We start from the raw sequence: 19,119 nt of genomic DNA on the forward strand, positions 1-19,119 counted from the left end.
ATCATATAGTGCACCGTACAACTAAAATTCCTTGAGTATTTTGTTAAAATATCTTATATACATAATGTAAACGTTAAAAGCTGGTATATCTACATAAATGATTATCATAATACAAAAAAAATTAAGCTGTAACAACGTATATAATTTTACAGTTTAAAAATTATTAAAAAAATTTGAATTAATTGTATGAACTATAAAAATACCTACATAGCACATAATATGCTCTGTGAATAAAAAACTCATGCATTAATTTAATGCACAATCAGTACTAATTTATTTCATTATACCTACTTAATAATAGTAAATAAATAAAAAGTTTTTAATTATATCTACGTTTATTAGAAAGAGAGTGGTTTTTTTCATTTAATATTTGGTCGGTTAGCATAATTTATCAGTAAGAACTTAAACGCTTTCCATTTCCTACATTTTGTCGACAGTTTCACAGACAAAATAATAATACACAATATAGCATCTATAATGATGTGATTGTACGACTATTATGGGTTTCTCTGTTTGAATACAAATTTGCTATATTTTAAATAGCCAATAACATAGGTATTGACTGTGCTCTGTGTACCAGTACTGTGGTACATAATTCATTATTTTCTTTTAACTCTACTCACGACTATTTCAATATACAATATACATTTTATGTCGTGAGTACCTATTATCCTATAATTTAGGTATCAAATAGTTTCTTATGAAATAAAATATCCTATTCTTATATGAACATCTTTGGATGATCAATTGGAATAACAGTCTAATATATAGCAGGTATACATTATGGCTCAGAATCGATTTTCGGATGCGGTTATTAATAAATGCATCATTATTGTATTATTATTTATTCCTTTGAAATCTGTCAGTAAAATAATTACAGTTATGCGACATTGGCTTAAACAAATATGAGAGAAGCAAGAGGATAGTATCCGACACACATTAGGTATAGTTTTCATATTCTATTACACGCCGTATCTATATAGATATATATATGCACTGTACCGTATCATGCTTCATTAATATTGTTTTTGTTAACATCACATTATTTTTGTATAAATAATACAACAATATAGTTATTAGAATAATTGTTTTATTTTGTATTCGATGATTTAATATGTGTGTGTGTGTGTGTGTGTGTGTGTGTGTGTGTGTGTGTGTGTGTGTGTTATACTATATATACATATTTTTTATTTATGTACCTACGTATAATATAATATACTGAAATTCCTGCAGACGTAATTTAATACAATGTAATAATCGTACTCGCGTTTCATTGAGAATAGATATTTCATGACATGAACTCATAGGTATATGCGGAATTTTGTTATTATTGTGAATATATGTACATTATATTATATACATTTTTGTGTACTGATAGCTGATACTGAGATTATAATATACTATTTTATGACTATTATTATAGCTTATAAACCAAAAATATGATATTGTTCACTGAAATACATACTGTACTTTTGAAGCTCGCACTGCCTTAATATTATTATTCTTATATTAGAAAAATACTAAAATGTGTGCAGCTATGTGTTCGTATAAATAACGTATACGGTATACATATACATCTGATATTCAAGTGTGATGCGATTTGTGTGAGGTGTTATATTCCTTCCAGTATTGAATAATATATAGCTCCTATATGTATTCCTATACTGCAGCCATACTGGTTAAAATAAAAAAAAAAACGCAATTCAAACATGACGCTGCAGAGCGTTAACATTCCGTGGCCGAGTGCAGTGTCGTTGAGACATTGTTAGTACATCCATAATATACTTATGACTGCAATACATACACATAATACACAAAACCCAATACAATATAATAATATAAAAACTTGAATCTACATAATATTGATCTATTTTATGATTACTTATATGTATAATAATAATATACTGTTATATTGTTTCTAATCTCTGGGTATAATATTATATTTATTATATTAGATACTTATATTGATATATTTCATAACAGTTAATGGGTTTGTTCGGTGCACAATCTAATCATATTATATCACTATTATAAATTGTTATCAAATTAATAGAACGGACACCAGCCCGGACCCTCTTGGACGGTACCTTTTATATCAGTCGAGTTGGTGCCGTGCTCCGAGTGCACTGCCTCTCGTATTCGAGTTTCATATTATATAAAACATTGATATTTGCGTTAACTAAATTAACCAGAAAAATTATTTAAATTGCTTTCATGCGTACCTTCCAGTAACACGAGCAAAAACAGGGTGATCATGACGATTTCACTTTTTGTTAATAGGTAATTCAAGATGTGCATTTATAACTTTGAATACATTGAGTTTTTTGTAAAAATATAATTTATAAATTAATTGTATAGGTAGTAGCGGTACATCGTACATGATATGTATACTACAGATCCTATATGTATATAAATGTTAAAATATATGCAGTTGATGCTGCAGGATAACATTTTTTTTTCGTATTACAAGTAGAATGGTTTATTATTATTAATCAAATTACTTATAAAATATACAATATCCTTCAAAAAATGAATATGTTGTATTATATTATGGTGATTGTTGTCTATAGGTTAATTTTGAATAATTCCGTACAATATAAGAATCAAATATCTACATACTTTTATATACTTAGTCACTTAGATATACTACATACAGAAACATTCATATATTATATTATTTTGTACATGTAATAAAGTCATGTTGTTTTTTTGTTGAGGATAAATTATTTTCTTTAAAAATGTACCTACATATTACAAGATTATAATATTATGCTTATATTTTATGCATACCTAATACCTGTATATTATATTATCATTATATCAAACACTCTAAATATAATTTAATAATATATATAATATATCTTAATTTATGGTCACGACGATAGTCTATCTACAAAAAAAAAACCAAAAAATAACACATTTGAAGGCGGGTATCAGAATTATACGTAGGAAATTACTTTTTTGTTTTCATTTCCCATTTTATAAAGGTCTATACACACAGTCAGCTATTACAATCACACGATACGGTAAAAAACTGAAAAAATATTCCATCCTATATATATTATATACCTATAATATACAAGTGTTGTAATATTATAAAAATAAATTGCTTTTATACCAACGTTAAATTATTATTTTTTGATACGATACACCTATATATATATATATATATATATATAGTGGTATATACTTAAAATAAATGGAAATTTCGCAGTTAAACGTCATATTTAAGAACAATGTTAATTCGGATTAAACCTTTTCGATTTGTACTTAATATTTTTATGGCATGCGGTACCCATAAAACTATCCAACCATCTGACGCACGGTATATAGGTACCTATAATATTATATACAATATACATATATATGATATTATATTATAGCCTATGGGTAGTGGATGGAGATTCAATTACAGAACAAATGCGCTGTACATAAACGGTGGAGTTAGTATAATTATTGTTAGAGTTCTGTGTTTTTGATAAAATAACAGTTGGCTTTAACCTTGAGATATAATGTGTAATATTCAGCTATAGGTATTATATAGATATATGATATGACAAACGTTAAAAAACCATTATTCGTCTAAGAAGTTATAATGTAGGGCCGGATATGTAATTGGTTTTTCAAATGATATGTACGAGCTCGTATACGGCAACCCTCTTAGTCTTTATATTATTAGACGGACTGGTAATAAACATTATATAGGCACTTCTTATATTATGTATCTAGTAATAATAAAAGTTTTTTTATTAACTACGTTTATCATCTTTGGGTTTATTTACAACTCGTGCGCTTAACCCACCGCTATAATTTTATATGAAATCGTAGTCTTGAGCGTAAATAATATTTTGACTATGGTATTATTATTATACATACATATAAGATATAAATATCCATACATATTACATATTATTGTATATATATTATATATATATCAGGTACCTTCAGAGTATGTTTTTTGCTTTTAAGAGTCTTGCAGTGAGATGTGTAAAAATATAATATTTCCATCAGCCCAAGTATAATTATTTATTAGTATTAAGTTCGCGGAATATGGTATACAAATTATATATACATATTGTATATTTTTGTGATTCGGTACTTTTACGTATGGGTATATAATATATAGAGTATTATATAGATAGTATTACCCGGTAGTATATAGATACTACCGGGTCATGCAATCATGTACGTATATATGTACCAATTTAATATATGATTCTGACTATGATTATAGATTTATGTTGATAATTAAAATATTATTTTGTACATTACACATTTCACATTTTTTTCAATTTAAAACGTGACTTATCAAAATTCAAAAATAATTTTCAATAATTCTAAATTTTAAATGAATTCCCAATAACATAATATTATAATACCTATATAAGGTAGTTGTATAATTTTTCAAATATAATACTTTAATATTGGTTCTTGGGAGGAAAAAGTGTTTCTCAAAATGGAATAACAGAACTTTCAATATTGAATACAAAGTTGGTAAACCGCAAGTTTATTTCAGCAGGTATGAATATAGAACCACTATAAATAGATGAATACAAAAAAAGATTGAATATATTTCCCGAAAAGCTATATAATAAATTCTATAATATGTATATAGATATGAATTACCTATATTATGTTGTATACAAAAAAATATTGTAAGCATTTTAAAAATAAGGATTATTTATCTTTGGATATAGGATTTATTTTTTTGGGTACAGGTACCTTCATATTATCAAAAAAAAAGTTTTAACAGAAACTTAAAGCACGATACCTAACAAAAAAAAAAAAAAATAGCATTGCAATATTTTAAACAATATTCAATACACATGTTATATCTATCAGTAGGTATTCTAGCTAGTACGACTGGTTCTTAATCTCAAGCTTATTTTGTTCTAACCACCTGTCTGCAGATTTATTTGGCATATAATTATCCTCAATCCGTGAAATAATTTCAGAACTTCTTTATTATCTTTCTCTCTGTTACATGCACATTGATCGCCGATAAATCTTTATTCGATGTATTATGTTCTATTGTATCTTTTCGATTCCTCTGATACGCAGCACGCAACTTTCATGAAGCTTATTTCGGGCTTCACACGCATAGGACCAAGTCTGTTAGTATTTACACTTTAATACCCCATTATATTATGACGACTTAAAAAAAAAATGGTAAGAAATTTCACGTCAACTCATATAACTTACGTCATCGCACTTACATTTTACACTGTGATATAGTCTGTGCAGGCTATGTGTAGGTACACGATTTGGATATAGGCATAAATGCTCAACTACTACGGCCGTGGGTTTCGGTCACATCAAACAAGTGGCACCGCGACGATAACAGTATAATAACCGCGTTAAAAATCAGTGGTGCAGGTGCGGCGCGGAAAGTAATAAGCTGCATCAGAATATGGGACCGAACATCGCATGGGTAGGTCATAGTATAATATTATGCCTTTACTGTATGCCGCCGCAGCGCGCGCGGGTGGACGGCGGCGGCGGTGGCGGGAAGCGAAACGCGCGGCTCGGATTAATTTTTTCGGCCGCGTCGATGTGCTGGCGGCGGCGGCGGCGGCGGCGGATGAGAGGCCGCGGTGGCCGCGCGCTTGAGTACGGACCCGGCCACTCGCCGTAAACGTGAGCACACGTATACCATTATGTACGAGCGGGAGCGAAGCGAGTATTCGTGATGCGGCCGCCGTGGCAGTGGAACAGGAATACGCGAGGGGATCGAGCCCGACGCGTTGTTAAATGGGTTTTAATATCGTCGTCGTCGTCGTCGACGTCGGCCTCCGCTCCGCCGCTAAATCCCCTCCGTCGTCCACTCCATCGTCGGCGGGTACTGATTTCCCGCGCGCGCGCCCGTCCACCAATCGGAACGCGGCCGAGGCGGTGCCCGGCGGACGCCCATCTCGACGGGCGGCGGTGACGGCGGTCGGCGCTGCCACCGCCGTCGACGTCGTGCGCCGCCTGCCACTCGCAGTCCGTCGCGCACACCGTGTCCAACCGCGCCGCAACGCATCGTCGCACGCACACGCAAGCGCGCTCAACGATTTAATATTATTTTATGATAATAATTATTATATACTGTTATTGGTATACTCTCAACGTGCGGACGCGGAACATAACGTAAATAAGAACGATTGTCAAAATATTGTAAAATTATCGTCACCGTCGTCGTCGTTGTCGTTTCGTGCGGAGATTTCCTTCATCACACTGCGCACCTCGGTCGTGGATTCGATGCGACGAAACGGAACCGCAACTACAGTCGTCGCCGTGGTCCCCGAAATGCGCCGGTCGCGTTGTTAATACCGCTTGCACACATAACTACGGCAGGATCACCTGTATAAAATAGGTACATTCACGGATTTAAAAACCATCGTGATCGCTCGTTCATCGCGACTTTAATATTATATATACTGTCCGTCGAGATTTAGTGTTTGAAGTTTTTTTTTTCGCTCGTCCAAAGGCGGTCATCTGATCGTAAATCGTCGCCTAGGCGCCAACATGGTCGACGAGACCAAGTGCAGTTCGGTCGAGGACGGCACGACCACGGACGAGGATCGGGACGTCCGCGTCGATTCCGGCGGATCGGACGAGGAGCTGTGCATGGACGAAGAGGACGAGGACGATGTGTCGTCGCCAACCTCGGCGGCGCCCGGCGCCCTGACGTTCGGCATATCTCGTCTGTTGGCCGGCGGCGGCGGTGGACGCGGTGCAGATGATCTAGCGTCCAAACGTTCGGCGTCCTGCACTGGCATGGCCGCAGCCGCCGTGTCCGGCCCCGCAGAGGCGCTCGCCTCGCTGTACGCGGCCGGGCACCACCATGCGGCCGTGTTCGGCCTTCACCACCACCTGCACCAACAACAACACATGGCTGCCGCTGCGGCCGCTGCGCACCAAGCAGCCGCTGCAGCCGCCGCTGCGGCCAACAAGCCAAACGACGACAAGTCGTACCTGCAGTACTCTGGAGCAGCGGGCGTCATCAAGGTCCCAGCACATCGGCCGCACCCGTCCAACGGCGGCGGTGGCGCGCCAGGTCCGATGCAGTCACCTTGGGCCGCGGCCGCGGCCATCGACCCTGTGTCATTCATGCAGCGCAACGCTTTCCTGTTCGCCGCCGACAAGAACCGACTGGCAGCTGGTACGTTATTATGTTTACCTCATAATACCTATTTGTAGTGTTTAGGTACGAAGCATTTTAAGCTATAGTATTTGATATGTAGCTTGATTTTTATACCCCCACATAAAGATGATTTTTAGCTTAAGTAGCTGGGGCAAGTTTGGTAGTTGTTATAGATCCGTCAGTCTAGTATCCTGAATTTAAAATTAATACATCCAACCGAAGGTACTAGGAATATTGTACAAACCAACTCGAATCTGAAAATTTTCATATTATAACCAAAGTTTATTATTCCCTCGATTCGTGTTTCTCATTCCTGAATGATAAAAATGATGTTGCAGTCTTGCACACAAAATAAATGACTTTGAAATCGAATATCGTAAAGGTACACATTTATTTATTTAGTTTATTCTAGTTACAAGAAATATACATTGTATAATAAATATATATCGCCAACATTGCAAAGTTAAAGTCTTCTTTTAGTTTTCTTATATATATATATTATATATTATATCATATATAGGTACGTATAGTTATGGGTACACACATACCTTTTGTCATTATTAGTTATTATCAAAATGATAGTTTCGTTTTAATTTTTAACTCGAGATTTAGGGAATTACATTTTTTTAGTAATAATATATATATATAGGTAAATTAGATAGATCGATTAATACTATGTTTGTTACGACAACTTGATATAAGTATATAAGTATAATTATGCCACTTTCACGACTTATATACGAGTGTATCTATGTTTTGTAATACGCGCTGTAGATGTACGTGTATATTTCAATGTTTTTTTTTAATTTTACTAAATAAATCTACTTTCTCTGACTCATAATATTTATAATTAATGAACCAAAAAATCAAATGATCGCCAAGCTTCACAGGTGCCTATGTAATACATAATATATAACTACACCAGTTCACGTATAAATCGTATAACAAGTATATTATTATATCCCTGAATTTATGTAGTGGCTATAGAATATGTTATGCATAAATATTTCATGAAAATTGTTTTAATAAAACCTTGTTAAACGCATTATAATTGCAACACTTACAAAACTCTTTAATACATGCATAACATTACATTATAGGTAAGTACCTGCAAATTATTCTGCACAGCGCACATTAATACAGTATTATATATAGGTACATAGTCATACGCGTGCTCTCATTACTCGTTCTCAACACGTTTCTGTGTTATAGGTACACGATAGCATAACGAGCGTAGCAAAAACATCTCGATTTGACTTAATTAGTTTACATGCTGTTAATCATTTTTTATAAACTGCGTGCGCGCGATCATAATATGGTCTGAATCTAATTAGAGTCGGTCAGTCAGCGTATTATTTTTCAAAACCATTTTGTATGGGCCGACAGAGTAATTGAGCGTATATTATATAGACTATATATGATAAAATTGTATTGGTATGACACACATATATACATATAAGATAATTTCTATCGGGTAAACCTCGGGGCAGCAAATTATTTTTTGGGTTTACATACATCATAGATCTATAAATCTATAATTATTTCGAGGATAAAAGATTCGTGGTTTTTTTCATAAAAATCAACTAATTTAATTAAAATTGTTTAACATAATATAGGTATAGATTCTATTATTATATATACAGAGCCAGGTATTGCGGTTTTCATTTTTCCCTTCACGTGAAACATAAAAATGAAATGGCTCTCAGTGTTCAACCTGTATAAAAATATTCATATTCATATAGGTATTGGTACTATATATTATACGTATAAAATTACGATTTTCTTAACGCAATTTATCGCAAGACATTTCAAAACGATAAAACAAAACACAAGTTTCTTCCCACCCTTCGTTCTTATTGTATATAATCCAATCAGAGTAATGGCCGTGTACTTAGTTTTGAAGCCGTGACTAATTATTCTAGACGTGGGTTCTATAAAACGCAATTTTCTTTTAATGATCGCAGTTACGGTATAGTTAAATATTAACACCTTAGAACTTCATCACTGTTGTTGTATTAATTTCCTTTATCCGCATATATTGTTTAACTACGTCGGTATATATATATAAATATACGAAGAAAAAATAGTCCACTGCGCCCTGAAAGTTATTATATTAATTATTAGTGAGTCTCAAGCTTTGACTTTTTTTTAATTTTTAAGTGAAGGCCGTAACGATTATACCTTTATACAATTTTACAGCAAGTAATTTAATTTCAGGCATATTTCAGGCAAAACAAAATATTGTTTTATGTTTAAGCAACGTCTGGCTATTTAGTTGACATGCATCTACATATTTTATGTACATTTTAAACTACTATTATTCATATATAATTAAATTTACCATACTTGACGTGTATTTTTAGTTTAATTATATTTATACTGTTTTGAGTATTTATTCTATTACTGCAGGCGTTTGAAATCTCTCGTCATTGCACTTGCTGCAGGTGCGGTGCAGTAGCAATACCTGCTCAATGTAACAATTTTTTTAACTGGCCTAAACTTTACATAGTATAGCGTGTTTACACATGACACTTGCACATACAGATAATAAAATACAGTAAAAAACACAAGTTTACCATACTTAAAATATTCGGATCAAGAGCATGAGTTGTGTATGTTGAATGATATACAATAATAAAACATGTTTGTTCATCTGTATATCTACGTACACTATACTTATTGAAATTGTATTATTATTTAACATTCGTGTTACTTTCGTTGGTATATAATATAATATAAGTAGGTATACCAACAAATATAATATGTTGATATATTTATACGTATAAAACACGTTTTAAGCAGCGCCGCTAAAATTCATTTACACTAAAAACCTGCCTCGTATAATTATCATATGCGGCTGCAGCTATATACTTAATGTAGGTTTAAAACGTTAATTTCTTAGTTTTTTATATACTTTTCTAAAAGTGGGTAATTAAAGTAAACTGTGAGTTCAGAATAGCTTCGCGAACCACAGTGACAATATTTTATTGTGTGACTAATACTAAAAAAAATTGTGCTATCTATATATATATAAATACCAACTACCACTAATCTCCAGTAGTTATGCATACCTATTGCTTATAATTCATATTTCGGTTTACATTAAAGTCAACAAATATTATTTTTTAAATATATTTTATTCATTAGTCATTAATCATTTTATTAAACATAATATAAATATAGTCATATAGGAATAGTATAATATTATTAATTATTATAATGTCCTTTGAAAATTATTATTTAGTATTCATTTATGTCCGAACATTGAAACTACGAGTTACTTACAGGTACTTATACTATAATTTCGTATGTATATATTATCTATATATAGGTTCATAATAAATATATGTATACCTAAATAAAATCTTTTTGTATCATAAATATACACATTTTTTTTTAAACTGGCTCAAAAAACGCTTCGAGGATGATCGCGTGTTTGGCTACCGAATTACTCGACAAACGGAATTCCGAGTATAACATCGGTAAATTTATAAACGTATGTATATTTATATTTATTTGTCTACAGTTTGAACATAATTACCAGGCAATCTTTCACTGACAGACAGACCAACAAATCTAAAATACTATTCTCTTTCTCTAAATGTATAATTTACACATATGTAGGTTTACGTATACCTAAATAGACATACTCACCGCGTATAAGAATTCACATTATATTATATTAGTCGGTGTGTAAATTATACTTGTAATTTTATAAAACATATTATATCCATTTTTTACGAAAGAAAAAATTATACATCGCCTTGAAACGTTTTGGTTAATAAGGTGCAATCGTACTGCAGTTTCTATACGTGTATGTCATTTAAAAATAATCATTTCATATCTAACGAATATGATATTATTTTACTAACCTGCCTGTATGAATTTATGCTATATAATATAGTTTGTTATAACAGCGTTATGTTCGTTTCAAAGATGTCGACAAATCTTTTTCAATTGCATGTACGCATTAGGCACCAATAAGTCATAAGATGTGCAGTTTAGAGATGAACGATTCATTTCAGGTACAGCTATATATTATTATTTATCGAAAACAGAAAAAAAAATAACCAAATTACCCGTTCATTATCCACATAATTGAACAAATAAAACAAACAGAAGGGATTGTTTGAATTGCTTACACTTTCACTCATCATCAATTATAATCAATTTTTTTTTACTGTTTGATTCGAGGAAGCACTCATATATATATACAATATATTTCTGTTACGTACTACAACAAACGCTTTAATTCAATCAATATTCTATTATTGTATTTACGACACTTAGTACTTATATATAACACACATTATATGTATAAAGTACATATACTCAATTATAGGTACGCAGTTATATGTATGCCCTAGTATACCATAAAGTATAATAATATTTAAACAGTTTTCAAGAACTCGATAGGTTATGTATATTATATTATATCTAGTTATTGAAACGCTACGCACAGTAAGAAATGTATTATGACATAAACGCTTAGTAGAAAAAAATAACGAAATAAAACTCAAACAGTTATTTACTAGTATAATTATTATAGGTGCATATATTATACATATATATATAAAAAACTGTACATATCTTAATAATTATAAAAAATGTATAGCTTATTTATTATTCTGTTATATTTTTATATTCATTACTATTTTTGTGCAGTTGATCGTTTTTTAAACATTCGCTATTTTGTGTCTTAACCATTTTTGTTTCTCGGTTATAGTAATCATCGGTGACTTATAAGACGTAATGAATTGCATAAAATATCTGAAAACAAGCTGGTGACTTTAACATTATAAATATTGAATATTTAAATTTAACTATATACATTTGTATTAAAAAAAAAAAAAAAAAAATTATTATTATTATTATGTATAGATTAACATTTAAATGTCTATAATAATATATATACCGTCAATAAATATGTCTATATTTACCGTTATTGATAATGCGTTTGCGGGCTCTGCAGTAGTTTCTATGTTATAATTTAATGGCATATAATAATAGGTATATTATAATACAGCAATCATTTAAATAGTCATCGATTAGTGCAAATATAAACGCGTTTAAAATTTAAATTTAACGTTTATTGTCGCGTCGACAATTAACAACATACCCGGTTTACTATATAATTTGGTACAGTTTTTTATTAGTATTTTTTTCTTCTTTTCTGACGAGTATAATTTATGCGCGAGTCGCTGTGGCGACGATCGCCGAAACGACGGCGTTTCCTTACACGTTTATCCGTATTATACTCGTGCATAAATGTATAAATTTACTTACATCATGCACGTGTGTACATCGACTGTACCTTTTTTTAATGAATAAATGTAAATTTAAAAGTATTTTGCGTGCGTCCGACGGTCCGCGTGTAGGATCTTGTTGTTGTTACTGCACCTGCCCCGCGGGGAACGACCTAAAAAAATGTATGGTCACAACAAGACGCGTGCTAGTCTGCCGTTTTTCCGCACGTTTCTAAGTATTCCGATTCACACACTCGCGCACGCATAAGCAGTGTCAAATATGCTACTAATCGATTATAAATTTGCACTTGAATAAATATAAAACAAAATAGCTGAGAAAATAATATGAAGTTGGTAGTTACAGAAAATCCGACTATTGCGCGCCCGATTTATGGCTGTGATTAAGGATCGTATGCTATGCATTAGAACTAACCGACTATAGAAATCCACAAATATGTGAAATTCAGTGTAATTCTTTCGACAGCGTATACGGTACCCTTTACCATTTAAAAAAATGTTAAGTCTTAGATAATTTTCTTCTTGAAAAGTTTACGATCACGTATACTAAAATATATATAATTCACATGTATAGTAGCTATGTGTATGTATTTAATATTTATTTCACCCTTATCTGTTCCCATTACGAGATCACCATCCACTTTTAATATTTTTGTTGAAGGTAACTCATTTATAGGCTTAATATTTTATACACGGTGATTATCGAATATAAAAATACTTATTTTAAACTTATTAAAAAAACAAGTGTTTGGAGGTACTGCGCTGATTAAGGAAGTGAAGTGTTACGGAATATATCCCACAAAATGTGTAATGCTACACCATTTAAAAATAATAATAAAAATAATCAGTTCCAGCCAGAGAACACTTCGTGGCCTGACGAAAATTTGTTGTTCCGCGCATCCCCGCGTGAGAACGGAACCGGTTTTCAATGGCAGGGTTTAGAGTGAAGATGCTCAGAATCGACGTTTTCTCTCACGGGACAGATAATAAACATTTAGGTGTTTATTTATATAAAAAATAATGTATTTATCATAGTTAAGGAAAAAATAACTTTAAAGATAGATTACCAAATCAAAACTTTTCCGGAAATAAAATGTCGTTGGAAAATCAATGCTTCCCTTGAAAATGATAGTGTTCGCTTGTATAAGAATCACTCTGTGTGTATTTATGAGTATACATATCGTATGCACATTATATGTGGTGGCTAAACATTTGCTACAAGTTACAACACGTGTTAAGAATAACCAAACAGACGCGTTCGCATTCGCCAACCTCGTGGTGAGCTCGGTGTACCTGTCTATAATATATTGTGTGTGTGTGTTTACAGGCTATAATATATACACCGTGCGTATAATATTATGCTCTCCATTATATTATAGGCGAGGCGTCTTTCTATCCGTCTCTATACATATAACGTACTTATATATGTATATGTGCAGTATAAACCTGTCCGGTTTCCCATTCGAAACGCATCCATCAACTTCGGTTCGCCCGAATATAACCGTTTATAACCGTTGTTTACGACGGTTTAAAAATGATATTTCAGTATTATGCGTTTTTTTTCGCCGTTTATATATTATTATATACTCGTGTATATACATAAAGGGACCTGGGGTATTTTATTTTATTTTTTATTTTATCGACGTTTTATACGCACCCGCGAATCCGAGAAGTGTGACTTTGAGCGCAACCACGCGGTAAAGCCGCAGTAGCATTTATAATTTATATACATCGTCGTTACTCGTTACCCACATCCCTTTCTGATATACATATAGTATATATATATATTAAACCTACTTTATACATAATACATATTTACCGTATCCAAAACACGTATAAAATCAAAAATATATACCTTTTCCGACTGGCAATTTAAACGTTGTGGTTTTAAACGATCTACAGAATGCGAAATGTACCTACTATCTATATACGTTTGTACATGCAGTAATAGAGATAAATATATAGATCATAATATAATATTATGTATGGCTCACATATTTCGTTCGATAAATATAGACGCAGCTTATTGAGCATATTTATGTGAGTATACATATGTTTGAAACCCTTTTCGTAATTTATACCTGCACGGACATCAAAGCGAGTCAAAGTCCTGTAAATAGTTGATCAATTATCAGTGATTCTATATTCTATTATACATTTCTAGACGAAAACACTCAATTAATTTTTTTATTTTAGTAAATTTTGAGAATTCATAGAGCCTAAAATATAACGATATAACCTATAACGATATATAGGTAAGAATCATATGATATTCACTATTAAGAAAATCCATACTTCAAATTATTAAAAATCAAAAATGAACAAATATTGTGATAAAATAAAATAAATTACATAATTAAATACATACCTTAAACTTTAACTATTATACACAGTAAATGCATCACAATAACACATACAAACATACGGACAATAATTACCATATTATAACAACTGTAGAAGATAATATATTTATAGACATTCATTTGTGAGGGGAAAAATGCTATAATCATTCATACAATAAACACTTTTATACAATTTAATATTTTTACTCACTTTGCTGAATTGTAAAATAACTAAAACAACTGAAATAATAAACGTTATCAAAGAATACTTGTGTTGAAATGTTATTTGTTGTCTGGTCGACTCCTCATCTGCAGGACAACAATAGTGGCATGGATAACATCGTGCAGTGTACACACTTCATATATTTAACAATTAGGTTAGTATTAGTGTATTACTTATAGATTTGTAGGGTAGTATAACTTTATGCGACTCTATGATATATCAGAGTATAATGAAAAATGTGATATTATTGCTGCGTATAATACTTGGTAAATCGCTGGTAAACTGCCCCATAACACTACGGCTAATACGTATACACACACACACACACACGTATATTTTATTATAATGATATTCAGTACCTATTGTTATTATAATTTTTATATTTTATATTAATAACAATATGAAAACAATTTCCGAAGATCAAAATACACACTTTCAGGCATCACTGTTGAAATAAATTTTATTTGACTTTTGATTTATCTATACCCTCGCGTTTTAAACATATTTCATCTGCGGTTTTCTCGGAAATCACTGCCAAGATTTCTTTTAAGGTGATGGATGGGACATAAACTGCAGTTCAAACACTATATATTATATACATACACCATACGTGAGTTTATTGATGTGAAAAAAATAAAAGCAACGCGTTTTGGCGCAGAATATTATGAACCCTGCTGCACACTCACCCGCTAATTCTAGAGGAGAAGTTTTTTCCCTTTCTTCTTTTATCGAACGTTTTCAACATTTTTAGTTGTCGGTAAAACACATCTACACTACATTAGGTACACTTTTACCCATAGATTAAGCCCGATTTAGGTATGTTTCATCATAATGACTTTCGGCGTTTCGTTATTCATATTTATAATAATATTCGGTAGAATATTATTTACGCAAGCTTAACCACGATATCTATTTAATTTGAGTATATAATATAATGAAATAACGACGAGTATGATTATTTCGTTTAAGTTTAATATCGATGAATGAAATTTAAAAAAAAAACCAATAAAAATAAATTTTAAGTATGATTGATTTTTTACGAGTAACGGGTACGTATAGGTATATTGTATGACACGAATACGTGATTGTACAACTGGAAATATTTGAATACGTGTGTAAAATATTTTAATATTGAAAGCAATATTTCAATTCGATAAGCACATAATAAAATGGCCATGAACCATGGTACCTATGCATATATACACTCGTCTAGGAATTTATATATTATTGGTACCGATACAAAATATAATTTCTGTGTATACCTCGCATTTGTCGGTATATAATATATGCGTGGTACGTGTATATAGTACCGTGTGCACTTATGGATCGATGAAATGCAAAATGTGTTATTACATCACGATATTATTATTATAATATCATTGTAGTCGAAATATAAACACAAAATGTATTCATTTCGTTTAAAAATATGACAAGAAAGCAACAACAAGCACGTTTAAAATTGCATAGAAAACGTGCCGCGGTAATTTTATTCAAGGAGAATTGTATATATATTTTATAATAAATAATATTTTTTTACCTAGGTATAGAAATAAAAGAACATTATAATAGGTACATATTATGTCGAGTCTTTTGTATTATTACTTATATTATATACATTTATTTCTAACTATATACACATATATAATAGATTTATCTACGTTTTTTTAAATTGTTAAAAGTATTTTGTATACAGATTCAAAATAACATTCGACTAGAAAAAATATTTTTTACATGTATATTTTATACGACAGTGTATTAATGAAGTATAGACTCTATAAACAAATTGCAATTTCATCATATCTACATTTTCACATAGGTACACAGCAATATAGTGTACGTTTTTAGACCGAAGGTTGTAAAAGGGGTTAATTACTTGATCCCGAGAATTACTTAAGCTTCTAAAAATTATTTAACGATTTTTTCAAACAAGAGCAAAGGCTAGAAATATTTTATTAAATATATATTATAACCTAATTAAAACCAACCGGTGTATAACCGTTCCCGCTCACCGTCCACGAAACTACCCTAATATAATCAATTTCATTCTCAACTCTAAGGCTATTTAAGAATGATGATGCTATTAATCAATTTATATTAATCATTCTTAATCTATTAGTGTGTTTTCCCTCATATAGTCATATTATATACTCATATATTTTCAGATACATTTTTAGTGGAAAATTATTATTTTAATGAAAACCCATTAACGTTAAAAAAAATTACCTAAACGCAAGCATGGGAACTATAGGTAGGTAATAATAATTAAATTGTTCTTTCATGGCCAATGGTGATGTCATATTCCGTTGTCTTTGAGAAAACAAAAAATAATTAAATAATAAATAGCTGTATTTTATAATTGAGGATTACAATGGTTCATCATTGATCTCAATTATTAGTTTAATTTTTTTAATTCAATGTCACTCCTACCCTGCTATGGCCTATATCTAACTTCTGTTTCGCTTTCTTTATTAATTTTGTTTTTAACTAATTGGCATAAGTCTTTTAAAGAAATCATTTTATTAGCAAATCCAAAATATTGTAAACATTGGTATTAAAAAAAAAATGAATTAAGTGATTGTACTATAATATATTGATTAAAAAACTAACTTAATTTATGTGACATGGTGATGAAAGATAATAATTATTGTGAAATGAAAAACAATTATTTACTTTATTTTGGCAATATTTAAAACACTCCATAACTGTTTGTAATCAACATATTGATGTCTATAAGTACAACTTACAAGCGTACAACTATGGTGTCGGAGCCATAGTTTATATTGTTAAGGTATTTTGCATTTACTGATACTGTTATCATAAGGTAATTATTATAGGTAGTTACCAGCTACTATTTATTTTTTACAACATATGAATACACACTTATTTTTCATTAAGTTTAAAACTCAGAAAAACGCATTAAGGTAAATAGTAACGAAGCGAATATACATATATTATAATACCTAAATATTACAAAATTGTGACAAAATAATACATTATGTTGTTTAATGTTTAAGTATTGTTTATTATAACTTTTATATTTAACTAACCTAACTCTCTGCGCAGTGGTCATTGGGATACATTTACAATTTACATATTAAATTAAATTTGGTTGAGTGGTTATGACGGATTTTGTGGTGGTGGAGATGGAATCGGGCTTCTGATTGAGCTATTCTGGGAGTTTAGAATTTTCGTTTTCCTGGGTGTATCATTTGCGGCATTTGATTGAAGTAGGAAGTTCATATAAGAGAGACCCCTATTTTTCCATTAAGAGTTGCGCGATATTTAAGTGTTGCAAAATTCTGAGTTTAATCATGTAGTATTATATATTTTAATAACAACTGTTAGTACTATAATACATGTATATAAATGTCATTAGTGCACGTAGAATAGCTGTGATAGCTGTGATTAACGGTCCGGGTCGGTTATTTCTTGAAATGAGATTTAAATAATATAATATTACCTAAATAAATATATAATATCCGAGGCGGTGGATAAGAAGCATTTTAAAGTCAAAAAAATATGGGGAAAATTCACACTGTTTCGCTCCCGACGGCATCGCGATCGTATAATATGAGGTGGTTGCGGGGGTAGTAATACATTGTACACATTATAATATAGTGCGGGCAACTCATTTCAAGAGTTTGATGAGGTGGTAGTGGCGGCGGCGGCTGGTGTATGAAATGAAAGTTTTTGACGTCGTCGTCGTCGTCGTCGTAGTTGTTATAAATGCGAAACGCTTTATCGAATATTGCGCACGTGAATAGAAGAACTGCTCGAGCTGTTGGAGGGAGTGTCCCGTAGTCCATCACCTTGCACCGCCCGGCCCCATGATCGTGCTCGACAAACGACCACGTCGAAATATAAGCTAAGTATTAAAACTGAAAAGTGATGGCCTTCGCACACGAGCCCTCGTCTTCTCGGTACAGCAGTATTATGGTTATATTACACCTGCAGAAGCGTCTCTCCCTCGTACCACACGAATCCCGCAGCCCCCGACGAGATCAAGACGGATATGCGTCTTCTCTCTCGCCCTTTTATCCAAGGTGGAGTATGTCGGTCGGAGTGAGAGGGGGGGGGGGTGGATTTCACCTCCGTATTCACACTTGGGGTTGGGTTAAGCGATACGTATACTCTGCATGTGTCTAAATAATATGATTATGTTCA

General features: G+C 31.9%; 1 protein-coding gene across 1 annotated transcript in view; it reads left to right on the top strand.

The window, feature by feature from the left end:
- Positions 1–5,905: 5,905 nt before the first annotated feature.
- LOC111038289 (T-cell leukemia homeobox protein 3-like) overlaps positions 5,906–19,119 on the top strand; it is a 45,424-nt gene continuing 32,210 nt past the window's right edge. The window contains 1 exon segment of the mRNA XM_022321335.1: positions 5,906–7,144. Within this exon segment, the coding sequence (XP_022177027.1) occupies positions 6,508–7,144 (637 nt within the window). The 5' untranslated portion in view covers positions 5,906–6,507.

The sequence above is a fragment of the Myzus persicae genome, unplaced genomic scaffold, assembly GCF_001856785.1.
Source record: "Myzus persicae strain clone G006 unplaced genomic scaffold, MPER_G0061.0, whole genome shotgun sequence".
NCBI classification, from domain to species: domain Eukaryota; kingdom Metazoa; phylum Arthropoda; class Insecta; order Hemiptera; family Aphididae; genus Myzus; species Myzus persicae.